Raw genomic sequence first — 24,422 nt, 5'->3', positions numbered from 1 at the left:
AGAAGGATTAGGGCCGCAGTGTGTCCTTGGTCTAGCAATTTGCTGATGTCATCTGTGGCGGCAAGGAGGGCGGTCTTGGTGCTGTGGTTGCTGCGGAATCCAGACTAGGAGGCATCTAGGATGGAGTTCTCTTCAATGAAGGCAGTTAGCTGGGCGTTCACAAGTCTCTCTGTAACTTTGGCCATGAAGGGGAGGAGAGAAATGGGCCAGTGGTTTTTCAGGTCAGTTGGGTCGGCCGTTGGTTTTTTGAGGAGGGGTTTCACCTTCTGCCCGTTTCCAGTTGTCTTGGCAGATGCCGGATCTGAGGGAGGCGTTGAATGATTGTCCGTGCAAGTTTGGATGCGATGGCCGCAGTGGACCTGTGGAAGATGTGTGGTGGGCAGGGATCCATTGGGGCTACTGAGTGAGTTTTCTTCATGGTTGTGGTGATGCGATCGACGGTCGCAAGATCCCAGGACATGATGGTCGGATTATCAGCGTCGGTGGGTAGGGGGCTGGTGTCCAGTGCTTTTTCGCTGAAGTTGTCATAGAGGGCCTTTATCTTCAAATGGAAGTAGGAGCCGAGCTTGTTGCAAAGTTCCTGGGAAGGTGTGACGTCCGTGGCTTCGCAGGTGGGTTTTGTGAACTGCTGTATGCTGTTGAACAGCTCCTTGATGTTGGTTGCGTTGGAATGGAATTTGTCTCTTATGAAGGTCTGTTTGATGTCTCTTATGGTGGTATTCCTTCAGGGCACTCTTGTGGTCGTTCTGTGCTTCTGTGCTTCCGTGATTTTTTAGTCTTGTTACGTTTTCTCTAGGCGTCTGCAGGATCGTCTAGCTTCTTGAAGTTCTGTGGTGAACCAGGTGGCCTTGAGAGTGTGTAGATTAGTGGGGTGGCGGAGGGGTGCCAGCTTGTTAGCGCAGCAGGAGACCCAGCAGTGAAATTACCTGGCTGCGGAGTTGGTGTCGGTCGTGGCGCTGGGGGGGTCTTGGCGGAGGGTGATGACGAAGTGCTCCTCTGTGACCGTGGTCCAATTCTGTCGTGGTGGGCATCGGGCAGGCTTGGGTGTGTTGGTGGTGTTGAAGGTGAAGTGGATGCAGTGGTGGTCTGTCCAGATGGGCTGGGTGGTGTGGCTGAAGCGGATGTTTTTTTCCTCCTACGAAGATGGGGTCGAGGGTGTGACCTGCTCTTTGGGTGGGCGTTTTGATGAGCTGTTTCAGTCCTAGATTGGGAGGTTGTCGAGGAGAGTGGTGGAGTCTCGGTTATTCCTGTTTTTTAGGTGAAAGTTCAGGTCCCTGAGTAGAATGTAGTCCATGGAGGTATTGGTGTGGGAAGCGGCGAGCTCGGCAATGGTAGTGGCTGGCTGTGTGCGAGGTCCTGGTGGTCTGTAGATGAGTGTGCAGTGCAGCGCGGTCCTGGGTCTGGTCTGGATATGGAAGTGGAGGTGTTCAGTGTTGGAGTAGGGATCACTCGTGTTGCATGTGGAGAGTTGGAGGGGGGTCTTGTGTGAGATGGTAAGTCCTCCTTTTGGGCAGTGGAGGTGTTCCTTTCTCTGTATCTTGTAGCCGCTGGGGATGGCCGTGGTGATGTCGGGGCCGGTGGCGGCGTTGGTCCAGGTTTCCGTGAGGAAGGCAACATTGGGCGAGAGGGTGTCAATTAAGTCCCAGATTTTGATGGAGTGTCGGTGCAGGGAGCATATGCTGAGGAGCATGCAGGTCGGGGTTTCAGTGTTGCATGCGGCAGGAGGTCCTTCGGCGGCTGTTGGAACTTTTTTGATGGTGAAGGATCTGCGGCAGGGTCTGCACGAGAACTGCCCATGGGTGGTGGTCAGCGAGGATCTTGCGCAGTCGGTGTATTTTCCGGGATTGAGTGCATGGAGGGTGGTTGAGTCGTAGGTGTGGGTTCTGGGAGAACCAGGGTTCCTGGCGCTGGTTGCGGTTGGGTTATGGATGGGTGCAGATGGGCTTGCCTTATGTGCGCCCGCTGCACGTGTCCGCTACACGCCCACTCAGCAGTAGTCATATGTAGAGGAGGGGGCGGGAGCAGAGGTGGGGAGGTGGAAGTGGGCTGCATTGGGGGTGGGGCCACAGAGGCAGCATCAGTGGGAAGAAACTGACCAGGTGAAGCGGGAAACGTGGGGAAAAACAAAACACACACAGAATACCATAAAATACAGAGGCAAACAGAGAGGAGCAACAATGAGGAACAAGGGGAAAATAATACCCTTCAAAATGGAAGAACTGCAGGCAAGGTGAGACTTGCGGTGCAGAGACGGGCTGTTGGCCCGCACCCTGCTCAGGAGAGGGCTCAGTGCTGGATTGGTCCAGCTGAAAGGCGGATCTGCTGGGGGGAGTGATGGCCTTGAACCAAAGGTCAAGGCTTTGTGCACCACCTTTAAGACACTACATAACATTGGACCAGTTGCCCTTAGGCAGTCCTTTCACTGATACACACCTCCCAGACCCTTACCTTCGTCAGGTTTAAAAAATATTGAGGTGCCAAAATTGAGACTTGCCCGTTGGGGTGGAAAAAGCTTTGAAACTCGTACAGAAAAATTAAGGAACTCTCTTTCTTTTGAATTGAAAAACTCCCAGCCCCTTTTACATTTCAGAAAAGCATTGAAAACGTTTCTCTTTTCATCCAGATGCCACATTGTATCTTGCTTGTTTACTGACCACCATCCCGCATTGCAGCGCAAGACACCTTTGAGGACACGAGTGATATATAAAACATTAAAGAATCATAACACAACATATAACAAGGGCACCTTTATTATGGGTAGGGCTGTTGCATGATTGGATAAAGTTGAGGTCTTGGAGGAATGATTTTAAACTGTTCACCAGAGGGTCACGGGAATTGTTCAAATTAATGTTAAATTTGCCAAGGGAACTTTAGTTGTTACACTATTCATAATTTGAGGAGCTGGTCTTCATGATCTGTTCCATGAATATGTGGTTATTGCCAGGCGGGTGGTAAATTGTGTGAAGAGAGCACATAAAGTTTTCATTGATCTGGAAGTTGATTCTAAGGTGTTCACAGGAGGGCAGTGATAGAGAATGTGTGTATTTCATGGATATTATGGACTTAGTCAACCCCCAGAGCGTCCTGAGTGGTCTAGTCTGATGATGTCATGACTGGATGGGACTATTATGTCATAAATCTGGGATGAGGATTCATTCAGCCACGTTTCAGTGAGTATAAGGATATCAAGGTCAAGGTTAAGTATAAGATCAGCTATGTTAGCCGTGTGATTCACAGCTAAGCCTCGATTGAGTAACATGCATTTAAGGGATATTTTGATGGGGATAGTAGAAGTGTAGAAGCCTAAAACAAAAAATTAAACAGATAATACCAACTCTCTGTCAGCACATAAGATGAATAGAATGTATTATAGGTCAATAAGATAACGCAATACGTGCAGCACAGAGACAGTCAACAAAGCCACTGAGTGTCTGAAGATGGTAAGTTTCTGAAAGCTTTCATCAATAAAAACTGCAGAAGGAAAGAAACATCATAATTCATGTAATACAGATTAAGAATTAAATATTTATCCAGTCAGAGGAGGCCTAAGCTGCATGATACCTTTTATGGTCTGAAATAAACCGTTGCTGCACATGTGTTCTGAGTACGTGATACTTTTGGGACTGTCCAGTCTAATGAAATGTACCAGGCTTAGTGTTTTTCCATAGAAATGATTACAATATCTAGCACGTAGCAGTGTTTCTTCTAAATATGGTATGTTGAAGAGCTTGTGGCTAAGCTAGCATCTTGTACTTTTTGAATGTGGTTCTTGATCAAACCTTGCGCAGGGAGAGCATCTCTCTTTCTGCGCCATGAAAAAGTACAAGCATTCGTCTAATGATTTTATGTCAACGTTTTGCAGGCCTGTAGATTAGACCTTTGGTATCAATTCACAAAGATGGTTTCCACAATTCCCCATCTTATACCAAATCACTACATCCTATTCGGTCAGTCCTGAATTTGTGGTGTTCATATTTTTATGTTTTGGCACACAGCGTGCGCAGCTGAATGCCAAAGCTGAAAAAAGTGCAGGGCAAACTTGGATCATTATGCAAAGGGTGATCACTGCTACTATCCCCACTATATTCACCTCCAATATCCATGATCCCCAGCTCTATAATCATGCCATGCTTCCTGTGTGTATGTTGTGTGCTTCATCCTTAACTTTATTTATTTTATTGATCATTGTTAATGTTATGGCTATTATCAAGGATATAAGAACAGCAAGTTTGGTAAATGATGTGACAAACTCCACCCTCCTTTGTCTGGATGATGTCTAACAAAAACCTTTTCTGTTATACCACAGCCCTCATGGCGGTAAGCTCCTCAGCGATCTTTCCTAAGGCTGCTGCTATTGAGTCTGCCAAATTCTCAATCATCCTTGCTAGCTGATATATCCTCAATGTTGTGTATACTATGCCTGCACCAGGTACCATCACTCCAAATCTTGTCATTATGTCATCTTCCCATTCTGCTGTCCTTCTAGCTCTTCATGGGCAGTGCCCCTGGTGTTCAACCTGTATTAGGTTTATGAAATGGGTAATTCGGGGCAGGATGGAAGCAAGGTAGGAGCTGCTGTACCATCCTGGGGCAGATAGAAATATGCCTACTGACCACAAACAAAGAACAATCCTCTATATATCCCACTAACCTAGGTGATGACCGCTGAGACGTTCCCTGCCCCGTCAAATCTTAGCGACATGCAAGCAGTTCCTTTCACCTACAAAAAGAGGTGTACTTTCTTAACTGTTTGTTTAGTCGGAACTTCCTAGGGGTTCATTGTTCCTCCTGTCACATTCCTTTTGTCCTTGTTCAATCCCTGCCAATTCCTTTAAACTGCACCCAAACATGCATTTCTTCTTCCATTCTTCCTTTCCTTTACTAACTGTTGTTTTGTGCCTGGTTCTCTGGGTAACCCTACATGTACAGCTTGTTGCTTAAGGGGCCTTGCCTTGTCATTCTGGACGTAGGATGGGGCAGTAAGCTGTTGCTCTGTCCTGAACCTTGCTATCTTTTATCTTTTCCTTTCCCAAGTTGTCCCACTCTGCCCTATCCTTCCACTACTTATTCTTAGATGTTGTGTCAAAAGTTCTAGCATCAGCTGGTACCTTTTTGTTGGTTGCATGTTCATGCATGGTACCCTCTTTGTCCTAGGAATTGCTTTTTTTTGCCCAGTAGAAACTTCACCGTTCCTACGAGGTCCCACCACTATGGACATGTTGTGCTGTCTAAGGAACATGTTCTTCATCAAAACACATTCCACATACTTATAGAAGGGTATCGCATGGTATCTCATGCTATCTCCTGTATCTGTTGGAAAATGTGTACAAATATAACACCCAGATATGTTCATAATGCTTACATACATTTTGAGCATTTCCACATATGTATTTCTCTGGTACTCATCCCATACTTCTCTTTCTCCTTCCCCTTCTCCTTTAACTTCAACCTATATCATGATGTCTTGCTTTGTGGTGTTCATTTTAAGCTCCCCAACTATTATCTTTGAGTTGTTCCCATCTCCCACCTTGCCATTAAGTAACCGTATTTCAATGTCTTTTGCAAATATTAAAACAAGTGCTGGTATTATTATTCCTGGGACTGGGGACAGTATTGCTGTCAGCACAGCTGGCCACTTTCCTTGTTCTTGGCATTGTCTTAGCCATTGCCAGAAGTTCTTTGAATTGGAAAACTTTGAAGTACCAGGGCAAAGCAGTTAGTCTTTGTATCTAACTAGCAGGTCCTGCACTCCTATTGAGGCAGGCACCAGCACCATTTTCTATAGAAACCATTGGTGCTCCTGTGGAGTACCGTCAGAGGTCATCAGTACGTGATGTCACCAGTCACTTGAAGAAAACATGAAGATCCTTGAAAATACGATATCAAGAGGCCTGGTATGCTACTTTTTCCTGGTCCAGCGATGACACGCAGCAGGGATCTGCCTCTTTTAGGAGTTACTTGCTGTTGCTGTGTTGCTGTAGCGAAGGTTGTTCCTCTGATGCAGCTGGTGGTGCTGTTGGGGCCTGTCATTCTTGCTCCGGCCCTGGTGCTTTCTTGATGTGGGAGCTGTCGATCCAGGAGGTCAGCCCCTCACACTTGATTGCAGTTGCTGTTGTCAGGAGAACCCGGTAAGGGCCTTTGAACCTTGGCTGAAGGCAGTGTCATCTGGTGTTGGCTTTTAACCAAACCCAGTCGCCTGGCTGCAGGTCATGGGCTGGTGGTGTTGCTGCTTCTGGAAGAGCCTGCAGGACCTGGAGATGAAGATAACACAATCTCTCTGTTAATTTCTTACAATAGAACAAAAGTAAATCATCTGATATTGACAGTGCAGCAGTGGATATGTGGCCTGGAATGTTCATTGGGCGGCCTAAAAAAATTTCATGGGGGCTCAACTTGGTCACTCTGTCTGTGGTACTCCTCATTGCCAACAGAGCCAATGGAAGCGTGTATACCCATGATAGTTCAGTGGATGCACAAATGTTCCCTATTTTGTTTTTCAACACCCCATTTTTATTCTCCACGGCTCCTGCTGCCAGTGGGTGGTAGGCACAAAGCAGTTTTTGTGTAACCCCAGCCCTTTGCATATTCCCCCTATCAAATGGGAAATGAATGCCGGTCCATTGTCTGAGCTCAAAAGTGCTGATAGCCCAAAACACAAGATAAGTTCTTTAAAAACGCATTTGTCAATAGTTGGTGCATCACAGTTTTTTGCTAGATATGCCTCAGTCTATTTGCTGAACATACACACTATTACCAGCACATGCTTGTACTTCTCCGTCTGGGCCATATTAATGAAGTCCACTTGGAGACTCCCAAAAGGTCAGCGGCGAAGAGGAAAGTGGCCAGGTGCTGTTGGTGAACCCTTCCCAGTTATGTGAGATTGAAACTTGTTTGATGTTCATGTTATGAATGTATCTAGAGCTAGGGTGGGATTCCTAGGAGGGTGAGAGGTAATAGTCTATAATTTACCAGTAGGTATCGCTTGGACAGTCATAGCATGGTTATAGGTGGCAAGGAGGTAGAGGATATCAGTATTCAATGGCTGCCTGACTAGTCTATTGGGTCAGGAGTTGAGGGCATGGTTCAGTTTGTGACTCCATCTGGATTTTGAGACCCAGGTATTGTCAGGGCAGGGACCAGAGTGGCAACTGGGCATAAGGATGATGTGATTGTGGCAGTGAGTCACCTGTAAGGACCTAGAATAATCCAGGTTGGAAGTGATATGCACTAGTTTAAGGATATAAGCCCTAATTGCAGTAATTCTGATTGTATGGTCTCAAGCATAAAATGAGTGGCATGGCTCTTAAAGAGTTCCTGACTGATGGAAGCTCTTAGATCGGGAGAACTAGTAAATTCAGACTGATTGGGGGGGCAGTTGTAGGTGATAACCTCTGTTGGAGTCTTGGTATTGGCTGGTTGATAGGGAGTGGACCATGTACTATTCTGTGTAATAGGGGTTTTGGTACAGGGTTACTGAGAGGGATGGGAGGGGGTGTTGAATTAGTGTTTTTGTAGTAACTCACTGCCAATTGTATCAGTTGAGGAAGGGGTTTGATGTATGCAAATTAAACCCATGGATGTTCTGGAGATGATGATGTCACATGTGGAAGAGTCAGTGGGGAGATGTGAGGGGGAGGGCAGCGCAGTGGCTGAGTCTAATTTGTTCTTGAGGTGGGAGAAAATAATAACAAAGAGTTCTAGGTTGTGATCTGAAGATTGACTGAGCACAGTGCCATTGTTGTAGATGGAGATGGTGGCTTCCACATTGTACAGAGGACAATGTACGATAGTGAGTTTCTGTGTGGTACTTTCTTCATGGTAGTGGTATTGAGTAGAGCGGTAAACACTTTCCTCCAATGCACACGCCAATTGGTCATGATAATGAGGTCATTCAATGCAATGCCCTAGTTGTGGCAGAAGTAGGGGTCTGTGATGAGAGTTTCTTTATTTAGGTAGAGGATTCTATGTTTGAGATTTTTTATGGCATTTATGGATAGGTTAGGAGGATAGCTTATTCTGAACAAATTGTTTCCTCCAGAGGACAAAATGACGTTGATCTTGTTGTCTTGGGATTATCCATGCGGGTGAAGAAGTCATGTAAATCAGGAGTATCTACAGTGGGGACCTCTTCCAAGATAGCTGGCCTATTGGAAGCAGAAATGCGGCTACTGTATAGAGAAGTAGAGAAGTCCCTTTTCTATTTTAGGTGACTAATAGGCTAATATAGTCCTTCGTCAGTTTCTATGAGGTGGATGTGCAGAGGCTTGTGTGAAAATAAACAAATAATGCATGTTTAATCTTTAGCTTTCAAAAACACTTTTTGCAAGCAAAAGAGAACTTTGCTTCCTGCACTGTTGCGATAAAGTCAAGCTACAAAGAGATTGTATGCCCTTCATATTCCAAATTATCATTTTCCTCACCAGTTTTAGTGCTATTTATCTGTCTTATTAATTCAACAACCTGGTGATAGTCGGGCTTAGAGACTGGCCTGGATTGCTTTGCACTGTGCTTATTCCAACACAAACAAAATAGAGTTTTTTGTGCCTGACCCTAGATGTTAGTAGCTCTTAAATGAAAAGTTCCATCTTCCCAATTGCTAATCACATTTCCAGGTGTCCATTCTTGGCTCGTTTGATCCCAATCACCTTTTCCATCTTCATCAATTTCTCACTGATTGGTTTATTGTCATTGTCTCAATTCAAGATCCACCTTTTATCGATATAAGTTCAGACTACATAACTATCTGTCCTGCCTTTGATGAGATTTAAACACTGAGATAGAGAGATGATTTTGCCATTGATTGTAGCTAAACTGGATTCCATTTTCCTGACTATGGCTTTTATTTCAGGTTCTCCAGCATCAGCTATTTAGGGGGCAAGTCATCGGTGAGGACATCATAGATTCAGATTTCATATTCAAAGTCTGGATGATAAGATTTCAGTTGAGGAAATATTGCCCAAGAATCTGCTTCTGTGTAGGAGTCTGTGCTTGATGTTAAGTTGCAGAATATTGTTGACTGCACATTGGCAGTCTCCTGTTGTCGTTATCACCTTGATTTGGGCTCCCTTGAGGATGCCCCTGGGAAAGGGGAAGCTTTTAAGACAATAATTTGTTCTCTTTAAGACAATCAATGGTCCCATTCTCCTGTATTTGATGATTTCTGGCTTGCTGTTAAGCTGAAAAGGGATGTTTCCTCCTCTTCACACTGTTTTTCAGTGTCAGTGTCAATATTTACCATTTCCCCACTAAGCACTGGCTACATTAGTCATAACAGAAATTCTGTTGGTTCTCATGTTCCCTAGCCGCCAAGACTCTCTGTCCTCTGGCTCACTGTTCCAGGATAATGTAGGTTAAATATGGATGTCTACAAGTTATTTCCAGTCTGCCCTCTGTGTCTGTCTCTGGGACTCGCAAAATGCGCGAGAGTGGGAACCAACACGTCTAATAGTAGTTGTGAATTATGCAGCGCAACCTGTGCAACAGCAGAGCTAAATTTCAGCTCTGTCCCCCGAGGCGTAGCTGAACCAATATAAAACTGGATCCAATGATCCCTAGCAAAAACATACCCCACCTCTCTTGGGGACCATAAAACTGATACCAGGCACAGTGCATGTTCAAAATCCCGATCTTTATCATTATTTATGCCCATTCTACTTCCTGGAAATAGCTTCCGTAGGCTTCATATGATTCCCCCCATGTAGAGATGCATTTTCTGTTAAACAGAATTCTAGCATGATGGGCTCAAGGGTATAACACTTTTAAGAACAGATCAAAGGAGATATTTAATTTTATGTTAATAACATCACTTTAGCATGACATTTGATCTTTCTAATTCAAAATACCATGTATTGCAGTCAATACATGAATTGATTTGTTTTATTCATTTTTCACATTTTCACCTGAAAGGCACTTTCGATGGCACCACTCATAAAAACTTTGTTTTACATAATAACAGACCTACGCTCTGCAATGTTCTTTGATGTAATAGTTAATACAGTTTTTTCCTTAATGATTACAGAAAATACCTGAGAGTACCTATGATGAAACAGACGGAGGCTGGATATCAGTAAGAAAAAGGAGAAGAGGAGTTAAGGTTACTGGAAAGAATCTACCTTTGTTTGAATGGGAGCAAATTGAATGGAATAATCTGCCTAGCACATTAGACCAGTCTTACAATCAAAGAACATATACTTTAGACAGCAAAGAGGACGTTGCTCTTCAGAAAACCCAGAACAACTCTAATCAAGAGCAAAAAGGAAAGCACATCATTGTCGTAACCACCAGCCCAAACAAAGTGATGTCTAGTACCGGGGAGGAAATAGAAAGTGATAAAAATAAACTCAGTGGCATTCAGGCGCACAGCAAAGATGATACATCATGGGACTTAAAATGCATTGTGCAGGGTGATTCTCACAAAAATGAAAAAGACAGCAAAGACAACAATCAAACATTGCAAAGAGAAATGCATGAAAAAGTACAGCCAATTGGCCCTGGAATTTCAAAACAAACGATAGCGGAGCTTAAAGACCATTTTCGAGAAAGCTCTATGATTGCAACTCAGAGCAGAGACAGCAACAGATCCAGCGTGCCATCCACCGTCATACTGCTGCCAAAGACAAATGGAAAACATATTAATAAAACCGTTGGATCCTTCGAGACCTTCCGGCCACATCGTGAAGGAGAGCAGCAGAAAATCCAGACTACACGAGACCAAGATGAAAAGCATCAAAGCAAGTCCATCCCCAGCCAGACATGTGCTGGATCCGAGCTAATGCAATCCCCAGAGGGCACATGCATTAAACCTTCGTTTGAGAAGCAACCAGCTCCTAGTGACAAACCAGGTTCTGCAGTACATGTGAAATATGACTCTCCAACGACTCCATCCACAGGCCAAGCTGGTAATTATTTTCAATGATAAGTTCTTGCAATGCATGTTAACTTTTTGAAGGATCACGCTTGATGGTAATAGAAAGCAGAGAATGATGGTTATAATGCAATTTCTAAGATAAATAGGAAACAATAATGTACACTATTTTTCAAATTTTAGGTGTAGCTGAAAACCAATTATGAAGAAACAGTGTACAGCATTTTACTATATATTTATAGTGCAGAATAATGCAAAAGTTAATTTTTCACAAAAATTATTACTTACAAATGGATACCTGGTTATACATTATTATCTTGGTATAAGTATTCCTAGTTGAAACTGATTGTTAGCCGTATTAAGTTGGCCTTTACATATCACTCAAAAGAATGTTCCTCGGACATGCTTCTGTGGAGGCAATCCGTTCACAATTGGTAAAGAAGTCATGATCCTCGCCTGGTTGTATTTTTGCAGTACTGAGCTGGTAACATTGGGATGTACCTTTGCACTTACGAGAGCATCACTGAGTTTCAGGATGGCTGGGTCCTGGGCTTGTTGGTTCACTGTAATGCATGTGGTCTGTTCTTTCATGACCCTCAGCAAGTTGTTTCACATTGTCTTCTATCATTGTCTGCTGGGACACCATTAAGGCTGTCTATCCCACTTCTAACACCACTGTAAATTGGGATAGACAGGCAGCAGAAGACACCCAATGTATATGGTAAGTATGTCTTTTATTTCTCCTTAATTCCAGGATCTTTGCTTAAAGAGTATCAATGGTTCACACAAACAAACTATCGTCCCATGGGAGGTCGTCTCCGGTCTGTTTATCACGCCTCCCATTTGCTGTGCTTGCCTTCTTTTCTTCGCAAGAATTACCAGTGGGCCCTTGGGAAGATAAAGAAGAACCTGATATGACTACTCTATATCAGGGCAAAATAAACCTGTCACCAACACCATCATGATTTACTTCGTGATTCAATATAAGAAGGTTGTGCTTTGAACTGTGCTTCACTTTCAGCGCTCACCGGTGGAAAACCCAGATATGGAGAGGATGATACCCTTTTCTCCTTCAGCCCACCATCCAGACCCTTAGACATGCAAAGATAAGGGAGTGAAGCAGTTGCCTTAAGCTGCGGCTCGAAGGTTGATCCATGGCTCCTCTCCCAAAGCCTCACTAGGATCTCCACACCAACTTCTTCCTCTTGGATATTGGGCCTTCCTACTGGAACTGGATCTGCTCTCCTGGATTGAGATTCCTCACTGATGGCCTCATGTTGCAGATTCTTTCCTTCTGCCCCCCCGCATCTCCCCCGTCCACAGCCGTTCTGTGGTCTCTTCAGGTTGACTGTCCCTTCCTTCGACCGCTGATACGTGAAACATGTGTGAATCACCTCCACCATCTAGTGCACTGCCTTCTTGTACTCTTGTACATTTGGTTTTGCACTGTCAGCCATCTTGGAATTCTCTGCGCTCGCATGGTGGACCCTGTCACATGTAAACTCCCCAGTTTCACACATCTTTACGATGGCTAGGTCCTTGGTTTGTTAATGGACAGAATCTTGTGGTTCTGACAGCTTTTCCCACAAGTTGTGCTTCCTGGTATCTTACTTTCCTCTCAGTGAGAACCTCTGTAGTTGACTTCTTGTAGGTCTTGCTGCTCAGCCATATGTAGAATGTTAGTGGAATGTTGGTGTGCGTGAGAATGGAGTGTTGGAATGCTTGTGTGTGAGTGTGAGGATCAGTTAGAGGCGGGCTGAGCAGCAAGTGAGCTGCTCCTGGTGGGGTCCCCCCTTGATATCTACCATCTAAAGAATAAAGCATTCTACATATGCTACACCTCGTCTTCTACTCATCATTTTATCTTATAACAACCTCACTATCAGTTGTCTAATACACAACAAATACCTACTCACTAGTTAACAGTAGGCATTTGGAAAAATGCAGAGTCTTCAGTGGGAAAAAAAAATCTTGTGCAAAGCAACTGCATAAATGCGTGAACAGGTCTCTTAACCTTACTTGTAAAGGTGAGATTTTAAAAGGCATTCATATTTAAGCTAACTTAATTCATTATAATCTCTTTCGTCAAGTTTTTGCGTTATGTGTGCACATGTTATTTAACATTATATATTGTACTTTACTAATAAATGTGCTTCATTTGCAAAATGAGACATGTCACCCTATCAAAATCAAAATGAAAAGCATCCCTTTTCAGATTTTTATATTTAAAAAGAGTTCCATCCATATATTCATGTACAAAACTAAACTAATCTGTAGGCCTTTCAAAGAATTTGACATCTATCCCTGACATTTTAATATGACTTTATCCAATCTCAATGCCACCTTTAAAGCACTGTACTTGTAAAGAACATGTGCCAAATCACCTGAACACCTTGGCAGCATTTGCAATAATACTAGTGAAATGCATGTTCATGCAAATGAAACATATTTAGGGGCCAATTATGATGTTGGTCAGAAAGCCTCCGACCGATAGTTGGAAGCTTTCCAAACGCAATTGGAGGCTTTCTGACCGACATGGTCGGTTTGCAGTGCAACCGCCCGATTACGATGTCAGTGGCCAGAATGTAAATTGGCCAGTCATTATGACTCGCTTCCGACCGGCTCTTGGAGTCTTCTTGTCACTTGGAACTACACCTTAATCCACTATGGAGGGGGTTTCTACCTTTGAGATTACGATATCAGTTTCTCTTAGCCGTTCCGTGCCAGCCTGTCTGACACAGAAAGGATGCCAGAAAGCCACTTAGGTGGCTCCTAGCTGGGCCCCATCACCTCTGCGTCTTATGGTTGCTGGTCGAGCGGGAACCCAGGGTTTCCCCTGTAAAACCATGCACTGTGTGGCTGGCACCATGCAGTGCCTGCCACAGGATGCAGTGTTTTACATACACCCCATTTCTCTATAAGAGCTTGCATTACAGCCAGTAAACGGCTGTGACACAAACTCCCTCAGAGAAAAGCGAGTATCCAACTGAAAAGTGTTCAGTCACATTGTAATCAAGCAGTCGGAACCGGAGGTCGGTCTGTCCCAAGACTGAGACGCTATCGGTCGGAGGCAACTCTGACAGACATAGTAATCAACCTCTTAGTGATTTATCTATATTAATCCATACATAACCCAATGAGATATTTCCATACACTTCATAAAAGTATTATTAAACCTCTGATAATGACAAGAATCACAAAATAATTTACATATTTCTAATATAAAATAGAGAATTAGAAAATTCAAAGTCAGTTTACATTGTTTCTCAATTCATCTTAAATACTGAATTTCCAAGGAATAGTAATTATTTCAACAGGCTGTATCTAACCATTGGCTTTCCTCTGCCATAATCAGAAACATAAGGAAGCCTAAGTTATCCAGCATATCAAAGGAACCCTTGAGGAATATTTTTAAGGATTGTTCAATCACACCTGTCAGAACCCATTTCAGAGATCCACATGAAACACAGAGGCTACTGGGGCCAATGGTACGGTTGAGGACTTTAACTCCTGATGTCCCAAGGCATGTCTGCTATGAAATCTGAGCAACTGGGCCAAGTACCACCTTCTGGATTTGACTTTCAGTGGTAAATATGGATGAGTAATCCAATGCTTTCTAGGGAGGCACACAGATTAGTGAACATGGGCTCCCAACTAAAAATGCCTACAACCACACTAATAAATCAATGTCTAGATAAATACTCAATTTTATGAATAAAAATAAATATTATTTTTTTTCTATTAACCACACAAACGAAAAATATAACATTCACAAACAGTAACACAATTCCCCTTGAGGTCGGGGCTCTAGTGTTTTAGTGGCAATTCCCTGCCCCACTCCCTCCTTGTGTTAGCGATAAAGGTTATTTCCCTTTCACACCCAAGGAATGCCCTACTAGCAGTCCTTGTCTCAAGAGTCCACGCAAGTCTTAAATTCAAGTCAAAAGTGTCCTAGCACCACAGCGCTCGCAGAAGCGAGTTCCCATTGGGCCGATAGGCTCAAAACAAGTCTTACTCGGTCTGGTAGGAGTGTAGCTCACACCTCATGCAGTGGGTAGTTCACCCCATCCAGCAAGGGCTTGCATCAGCTCAGGTTCCGGTCAGATGAGTCAGCTGCACGTGGACCTAGCAGCAGGAGCAGGCTCTCTCTCCCAAGCAATCATGCTCTGGCAGCAATCAGAGGTTTTTTGCACTCCTCTTGCGGGGTGAGTGTCTCCAAACTCCTGATGGGAAGGGTGATTTTGATGTTCTAGTCCTTGATCCTGAACTAGGGTGATGATGGTCCCATGGTGTTCTCACTTCTTCAATGGGGGGTCAACCAGTTGCAATCCTTGTTGGTCCTTGTAACCTACGGGTCACCAATGCTTGCAGTCTAGAGGCTCTGGCCTGTTCAACATGGCACTTGCTTCGCCGGCAGACCCTTCTGGCACACAGGGTTGCTGCACAACTGCAGTACAAGGCTTTGGCACTTACTGCACAAAAGTCTGTACCACTGCAGCCCTTCCTGGAATACAGGCTTTCAACAACATTACATCGCAGGTTTCAGCCCTTACTGCACAGCAGTCTTTTCCACGGTGGCTTCTCCTGACATACGGGCTCAATGCAACTTTACTGCACAAGACTTCAGTCCGTACTGCACCAAAGTCTTTTCCACAGCTGTCTTCATTGCGGCCCTCTCCTGGCATACATAGGTCACTGACTCAGATCGGCACATGGAAAGCAACCCAATCAGTGAAGCAGCTGCCTCCTTATATCTCGTACAGGGAGTCCACTTGACAGAGCTCTCCATTGGACCTTGCTCCCTCCAAAGCTCTGCTCTTCCTCACAGGGCACACTGGTCCTGGCATGCAGGCAGGCGCTAGTGCTCAGGCTCCAGGGCAGGTGATTTTAGAATCCCCGGGTGATGTCCCCTCACTGAGCAGGGAGACTAGCAGTCCTGGCCAGAGGCAGTAGTCTTACAGAGCTTCCCCTCCTCACACTGACTGTCTGGTGCTGGGCAGATTATAAATTTGGGATCTCAACTCCCCAATTTATAGCCCATTTTCTGACTCAAAAGTGAATTAGGGAATGAGGCTTTCAAGTTTTTTGTTGGGTGCTGCTTCTTTTGAAGTATTTACTTCTTTGTTCCCTCTTCCTCTTCAAAAGCAGTCTGTCACAGCAGGAGTGTCTCTGAAGCTTAGTCCCACAACACAGGTCTTGGGAATGACTAGAGTTCACACTGGATGTCAGCCATAGTGATATGTATTTCAAACGGTTTTCCGAGAGCTCCCAGCCCTACTCTTTATGATTCTCTTATCAGCTCCATCTCCTTCCTGAGATGTGCCCAGGCCCATTCCTTGTGACCTCTCACTTAATCAAAGAGCATCTTTTGAAGTGTAGAGGGAAGGCCTGGTCCTCCCCTCCCCAATGTGTTACCCCCCAGCTTACAGCAATGCAGCAATCTATAAATCTATTTGGGAGATCTCTCTACCTTCACTCTAAGTTTCACTATGCAGGCTTGGGTGTCCCAAAACAGAACTCATGGTCTTTCATGTATTGCACCATCCACAAACACACACATACGCCCAGTGCATGCATACAACATATGCGTGCACTGCATACTTCATTTACTATACCACTCAGAGGTACACATACATTCAGCATGTACATTTAACATGCCTACAACTAAAATGGTGCACATACAACCAGCAAATGCACTTATTCTGCACACTCAGTTCACCGACAAAATATTGATTTACAAAATCTAGAAGTAAAAAATATCACTGAAAAAATATATAATGCAAAAATATTGACTCTCTATACTTAAACAGGAAAGTTAAAAAATATTGGAAAAGAATATTGATGTTAAAAATATAGTTGTACAAAATGTCGATTTATATATATATATACTGTGCTTACAGTTTCTGCCATTTAAACGCTGCAGAAGAAGGGAGAGGAAGTTCCCGAAACGCGTCCGGCATATGAACTTGGATGATAGTGGCTGATGTATTCTCTGCTTGCAGGCTGACAATAAATTTATAAGAATGATTTTCCTCGAGTGGCATCCTTCGAATGTGCAACCCTGCTTCCGGTGGATATATATATATATATATATATATATATATACACACACATATATATATATATATATAAATATATATATATATATATATATATATATATATATATATATATATATATATATATATATATATATATATATATATATATATATATATATATATATATATATCCATCCTACTGGCAGTCGCCAGTAGGTATATATAGTTAGGATTTTTTTGAATAGGGATTTCTGAAAATTCTATGTTGAATAACATTGGCGTTGATGGACAGAATTGGCTGAAATTTTCAGGAAAATGGCACATTTTGTTTCCTGAGCGTCCCCTGAAAGTTTGAGAGGGGTTTCGTCAAGCGGGGGCTGAGAAAAAAGGGGGGTCCCAAAACGTGTTTTTAACATTGAGTTTTCCATAGGGCGGTTGGACTCACTTTTAGCTCGAACGGCTGAATGGATTTCCACAAAACTTGGCAAAATTGTAGGGACTGGTAGCCCGATGCGCCTTTGCTATATCTCAAGATATATGCTCCAGTGGTTTTTACGAAAATTAACTTTGAAAAATATATATTGAGCTACATTGGGCTATATATATGTTAGAGCCCAAATGTAGCCCAATGTAGCCCAATGTAGCCCAATGTAGCCCAAAGATGGCCACCAGAGACAAAAAAAAACAAATGTAGCCCAAATATCAGCCAGATGTAGCCCAACTATAGCCCAGTGACAGAATGTCCCAGAGTGTTCTAAAGAACAACTAGAGCACTAACAGTCTTACTTATGACAAAAGTATGGCACACCTGAAGTCATCTTGATTGGAATAAAGTGTTAACACTTAAAACATCTAATTTTCAAAGGAACAAAATGAGGGGGTTCATTTTGCCATAGAAATTATGATTAGTGCTGAAGAAAGAAAAATTAGGGCACATTTTGAGTGACTTCTCAAATCCTCTTATATTTCATTAAAAAAATTCTGATATGCAGTCTCCCAAGATGGCCACCAGAGACAAAAGAGCCCACATGTAGCCCAAATATCAGCCAGATGTAGCCCAACTATAGCCCAATGACAGAATGTCCCAGAGTGTTCTAAAGAACAACTAGAACGCTAACAGTCTTACTTATGACAAAAGTATGGCACACCTGAAGTCATCTTGATTGGAATAAAGTGGTAACACTTAATACATTTAATTTGAAAAGGAACAAAATGAGGGGTTTCATTTTGCCATAGAAATGTATATATATATATATATATATATATATATATATATATATATATATATATATATATATATATATACATATATAACCTACTGGCGGTCGCCAGTAGGTATATATAGTTAGGATTTTTTTGAATAGGGATTTCTGAAAATTCTATGTTGAATAACTTTGGCGTTGATGGATGGAATTGGCTGAAATTTTCAGGAAAATGGCACATTGTGTTTCTGAGCGTCCCCTGAAAGTTTGGGAGGGTTTCGTCAAGCGGGGGCCGAGAAAAAAGGGGGGTCCCAAAACGTGTTTTTAGCATTGAGTTTTCCATAGGGCGGTTGGACTCACTTTTAGCTCGAACGGCTGAATGGATTTCTATGAAACTTGGCAAGATCAGTTGACTGGGGGTGAGTGTTTGTATTGTCAACTCTCCGTCCATTACCCCCTTTGGTTTTTCTTTGTTCGCCCTAAGTTGGCAGGGTATGCTCAGACGCGAGTCCCTTGCTCACTTTGCCACTGGATTCAAGCAAGCCCGGCTGAAGACGGCTGGAATGCCAGAAACCGGTCCTGGGAAGCTTGATTCCGGTCCAGGGAAGACATGGCTTGGCAGTTCGGGCTGTACTGTTCCCATGAGGCACAGGGTCAGACTGATTTGCATATGGCCATGTCTGAACTGGGGTGGTGGAGTGAGCTAAAGAACAGTGATGGATTAAACCCAGATCAGTTTACTGGGGGTGAGTGTTTGTATTGTCAACGCTCCGTCCATCACCCCCTTTGGTTTTTCTTTGTTTGCCCTAAGTTGGCAGGGTATGCTCAGACGGGAGTGCCTTGCTCACTTTGCCACTGGATTCAAGCAAGCCCGGCTGAAGATGGCTGGAATGCCAGAAACCGGTCCAGGGAAGACATGGCTTGGCAGTTTGGGCTGGACTGTTCCCATGAGGCACTGGGTCAGACTGATTTGCATATGGCCATGTCTGAACTGGGGTGGTGGAGTGAGCTAAAGAACGGTGATGGATTAAACTCAGATCAGTCGACTGGGGCTGAGTGTTTGTATTGTCAATGCTCCGTCCATCACCCCCTTTAGTTTTTCTATATGCCATTGCTCCTGTGCTAATAAATACCTTCCGGCATTCCCCACTGTGTGCCTCCGGTTCTCTTTAACAAGGAACCCTTCGTGATAAATATTCTGCGCTAGTCCTGGGCGCGTTGGAGGTACCCGCTTCAATTAGGGTGAGAGCCACAAGGACAGCTTTGGCAACTTCTTTTCGCAATCCACGGTATTGGAAAGGCTCGAATCCACCGCATCCAAATTCAGCAAGGCGCCGCTGCACACAAGGCAGTTTGTGACTTCACGTAAGAACTGTGATTATTCAATTCACTTTTCCAGGCTAAATACTGACTTTGGACATATGTGGTTGAAGCGTTGGGGACCCGGAAGGGTTAGTTAATTCACTAGCACAAGCCTGCCAAGGACTGCAAACCACGTTCATATTCTGTTCAGGGACCGTTCAAGGATACAGAGACTGGAGGGGAGTGACTTACCTGCAAGCCATGAGAGGTGCATGCTGGTACTTGCAGTCTGCACACGCGACTGTAGTGCTGTTTGTGACTTTTCCTCCGCCCACCTGAACATCCACCAATGGAGGAATGATTGAAACCATATTTGCTGGTGATTTGGCGAGACTTGTTGTGATGGAGTAGGCATCTGGTGAAGGCAAAGACCGAAACGCGTCATGCCATTGCTCCTGTGCTAATAAATTTCTTCCGGCATTCCCCGCTGTGTGCCCCCAGTTCTCTTTAACAAGGAATCCTTTGTGACAAATATTCTGCGCTAGTCCTGGGCGCGTTGGAGGTACCCGCTTCAATTAGGGTGAGAGCCACAAGGACAGCTTCGGCAACTTCTTTTCGCAATCCAAGGTATTGGAAAGGCTCAAATCCACCGCATCCAAATTCAGCAAGGCGCCGCTGCACACAAGGCAGTTTGTGACTTCACGTAAGAACTGTGATTATTCAATTCACTTTTCCAGGCTAAATACTGACTTTGGACATATGCGGTTGAAGCGTTGGGGACCCAGGAGGGTTAGTTAATTCACTAGCACAAGCCTGCCAAGGACTGCAAACCACGTTCATATTCTGTTCAGGGCCCGTTCAAGAATACAGAGACTGGAGGGGAGTGACTTACCTGCAAGCCGTGAGAGGTGCATGCTGGTACTTGCAGTCTGCACTCGCGACTGCACTGCTGTTTGTGACTTTTCCTTCGCCCACCTGAACATCCACCAATGGAGGAACGATTGAAACCATATTTGCTGGTGATTTGGCGAGACTTGTTGTGATGGAGTAGGCATCTGATGAAGGCACAGACCGAAACCCGTCATGCCATTGCTCCTGTTCTAATAAATTCCTTCCGGCATTCCCCGCTGTGTGCCTCCGGTTCTCTTTAACAAGGAATCCTTCGTGACATATATATATATTTTTTAGTCTATTTGAAAAAGCATCATTATACATCGATTGCTTTCTGAACCCATGGGTCCGAGACCTTAGTTCCAGACACCAAGGATTTTTTTAAGCTAATAGCTGGCATCGAGTGGGAACCAGACATGCTTCTCGTGACGCTAGACGTCACAAGCCTATATACTAGTATCCAACATGATAAGGGCCTCCAGGCAACAGAATTTTTTCTAATGAAACGTGAAGCAAAGTATTATGAACAGAACTGCATGTTAATGGAACACATTGCATTTTGCCTCAAAAATAACATTTTCTTGTTTTCAGGAGAGCTCTTTAGACAGGAACAGGGGACATCAATGGGATTGTGCTTCTCCCCCAGTTATGCGAACTTGTTCGTGGGCTGGTGGGAGAAGCACGTGGTATGGGCAGGCGAGAATGAAAAATGGCTGGAGCACATTATGCTGTGGGCGCGGTACATTGACGATCTTTTTATTATTTGGAAAGGATCTCGGAAAGATGTTGAAAACTATTTAGTGGCCCTTAACAACAATGACTGCAAGCTGCAATTCACTGAATGTATAAGTGATAGAGAGGTATCCTATTTGGATTTAAGAGTATATATCGAGGATGGGAATCTGCAGACAGCCCTATACCGTAAACCTACAGCAGGGAATAGCACGCTCCATGCGAAAAGTTTCCATCCAGAGAATGTAATTAAAGGGATTCCATTTGGTGAACTAGTACGTATGAAAAGAAACTGCACAGTAAATAGCAAGTTTCTAAAAGCAAAGGGCGAAACTTTCCAAAGACTCAGAGAGAGGGGCTACAAAGAAGGCACACTCAAAGCTACCGAAAGGAAAAGTGAACAATTAGAGAGGAGGAACTTAATCTTAGGGGAGACAAAGAGCAAGGAAAACAAGTCCAAAGATGAGCTGAGAATGATTACGGACTACTCAGCACAATACCCAGAGATTACTCAGATCTTTCGTAAAAACTATAGAGTTTTAAAGTTAGATTAGATCATAGGAAAAGAACTCCCAGAAGTGCCCCTGATTACCTATAGGAGAGGGCTGGCAATAGGTACCCATCTAGTGAGAAGCCACTTCCCTAAGTTTCCCAAAAAGAAGGACGTGATAACAGGATATTTCCCATGCATGAATTGCAAAGCATGTAGGAATGGGCAAAAGGTAAAGGAGTACACGATCCCTGGCAGAACAACAAAAAGAAAAATAAATAAACTGATGAACTGTAACACCGAGTTCGCAGTGTACTGCCTTACCTGCCCCTGTGGGTTGAACTATATAGGGAGCACAATCCATCAAGCTAAAAAGAGAGTACTCGAGCATAGGGGAGCTATAAAAAATCGTGATATGGTATATCCCGTAGCACGACATTTTCAGGAACATCACAAGTCCAATCCTGAACTACTAAGATACTTCTGTATGGACTGCATCCCCAAAGATGAAAGAGGAGGGGATAGAGTAAAACAAATACGGAAGTTGGAGTCTTAATATATTATACAGATGCAGTCCAAGAGCCCCACAGGACTAAACAACGAAGAAGAACTTTGGGTACACATAAGTTAAGTTGAGATACATCCACTAACTTTGTACTTCCAAGAACAGTCTGCACAGGTGGAAGATGAGGACATAGGGAAACAGATATACATGACTCTAGCGGGTGCCGAATATAGAACAAGGAGGCTAGTGAGGAGGCATAGAGACAAAGCCAATGCCCATCCAGGGCTTGATTGACATGAGTTGTATTTAGGGCTCCCACCTATTTGTGTGCATTAATTAATATTCATAACAAGATGTTTGCACTCATTTAGATAATGGGATACGCTATATTGCAATATTCAACTCACCGTTATCAATGTGGTCTATTATTGTTTACAAGATGTATATATATGTAAATAGCAACTGTACATATGTATATAGAAACTAACCTAATGAATTCAATGTGGAGCATAATTGAATTTTAGTACACTTACCATGAACTACAAAAGGGCCCCCGTGTTTGCACCATTAAGGTAACTACAAGTTTGTCCCTCAACGATTTCCACCACTGATCTAGCAACACGCATTTTTTTCACGGCATGAAGTGTTTTGTTTATAAATATGGTTTGAAACTTTTCTCCACCGACATTGACAAAGGCGTGTAGCCGAAATGCGTCTGTCGGGTGTTTTTGTTGCGGAATAAATACTGAAAATATATCCTCCTTGCGTGCACTTCATCTATGATCCGAAAAGCGGATTATCGTACAATTCATGTGTATATATATATATATATATATATATATATATATATATATATATGCAAAGACAGAATCCACTTCAATGAATCCAGACAAGCCCGCAGTTCATCCGAAAAGTTCTTTATTCGGCTGGCACAAAAGTCAAGAGATAACGCGTTTCGAACAACAAGTTGTTCTTGGTCACATGACCCGCGTTTTTTCTCAACCCACTATTTAAAGGTGTAAACACAATAAATCATAGACATAAACAACATTTCTCTTTAAAGCTCAGAGCAACGTTTTGGCTTCTGTATCAGTTAATGTCACTGGCAGAAATTTATACAAATTTTCTAAATGTGAACAAAGTGAAAAAAAGAGAAAATACCCCTTTTAGATAAGATACAAAATAGCACAACCAGCTCTTTTTTTAGAGGAGAGACTCCGTTCAGCAGTGAAATTTAGCAGGGTCCATAATTACCGTGTAGTACCCGTATATACCATAATACATGATTACTCCAAGGACAATTGCGGTATAGTATATATTCTTGTGTATATATATATATATGTATATATATATATATATATATATATATATATATATATTACCTACTGGCGGTCGCCAGTAGGTAGTTATAGTTAGGATTTTTTTCAATGTTAAATCTCAAAATTCTATTTGGAATAACTTTGGAGCCGGTTGACGAATCTGCCTGAAAATTTCCTGAAAATGGCCTCGTCGAGCTCCGGTCCTTCCCAGAAAGTTTGGGGGGGATTCGTCAAGCGGGGGCCGAGATAAAAGGGGGGTCCCAAAACGCGTTTTCTCCATGTTAATTTCCATAGGGCGGTCGATTTCACTTTTAGCCCGAACAGATGAATGGATTTCCACCAAACTTGGCAAAATTGTAGGGACTGGTAGCCCGATGTGCCTTTGCTATGTCTCAAGATATGTGCTCCAGTAGAATTTGAGTAATTTAAGTTTAAAAAAATATATATATCCGTAAGCGCGCCCCGGTGCGCGCACCGGCGAGCGCTCCGGTCGCGCCACGTGAGGTGCGCACGGAAAGCTGATTGGCTGTCGGGTGTCTGAAAACATTCGAAACAGACCGGAGCGGCCGCCATCTTGTGTCTCGGTAAAATCGAGACACAAGAGGTGTCAAAAACAAAGGGGGGAATTGACCATAAGGGGGCAGGGTAGACCCCCCCTGACCCCCTAGGTTTAATTTGGGGGCCATAAAAGGGCATTTGATGCATTGCTCACCATAGCAAATCGTTTGACCACAAAATTTACAAACCATTTTAAAATTTGAAAAGTTGGTTTGTATGATGGAGCATGTCTCCCTAACTTCCGGTCCTGATGGGGTGGGAACAGTAGTTTTGGAGGTGCTGGCAGAAGATTGTACAGGGTTTTTGGCCAGTTCCCTGACCTCTGCCCTAGAATAGTTGTTGGGATGTTTTCTTAGCATATGCCTAATCATTGTGTGGTTGCCAAAGGAGTACTTCTTGTTGGGATTCCCCCTTGACATCTCCTGATGACAGATAAGGCAGGTTGCTTTAGGTGCATTCACTTTTTTTTTGTCACTCGGGATAGAAAAAAATTGCCAAATGATGTGCTCTTTTGGTTT

General features: G+C 43.5%; 1 protein-coding gene across 1 annotated transcript in view; it reads left to right on the top strand.

The window, feature by feature from the left end:
• LGSN (lengsin, lens protein with glutamine synthetase domain) overlaps positions 1-24,422 on the top strand; it is a 139,178-nt gene that overhangs the window by 28,861 nt on the left and 85,895 nt on the right. The window contains exon 2 of the mRNA XM_086926455.1: positions 10,019-10,898. Coding sequence (XP_086782581.1) covers positions 10,019-10,898 — 880 coding nt within the window. The remainder of the gene's footprint in view (positions 1-10,018; positions 10,899-24,422) is intronic.

The sequence above is a fragment of the Lissotriton vulgaris genome, chromosome 6 (assembly GCF_964263255.1).
Source record: "Lissotriton vulgaris chromosome 6, aLisVul1.2, whole genome shotgun sequence".
Lineage (NCBI taxonomy): Eukaryota > Metazoa > Chordata > Amphibia > Caudata > Salamandridae > Lissotriton > Lissotriton vulgaris.
The sequence above is the reverse complement of the archived record's forward strand: the minus strand, read 5'-3'. Positions and strand labels throughout refer to the sequence as shown.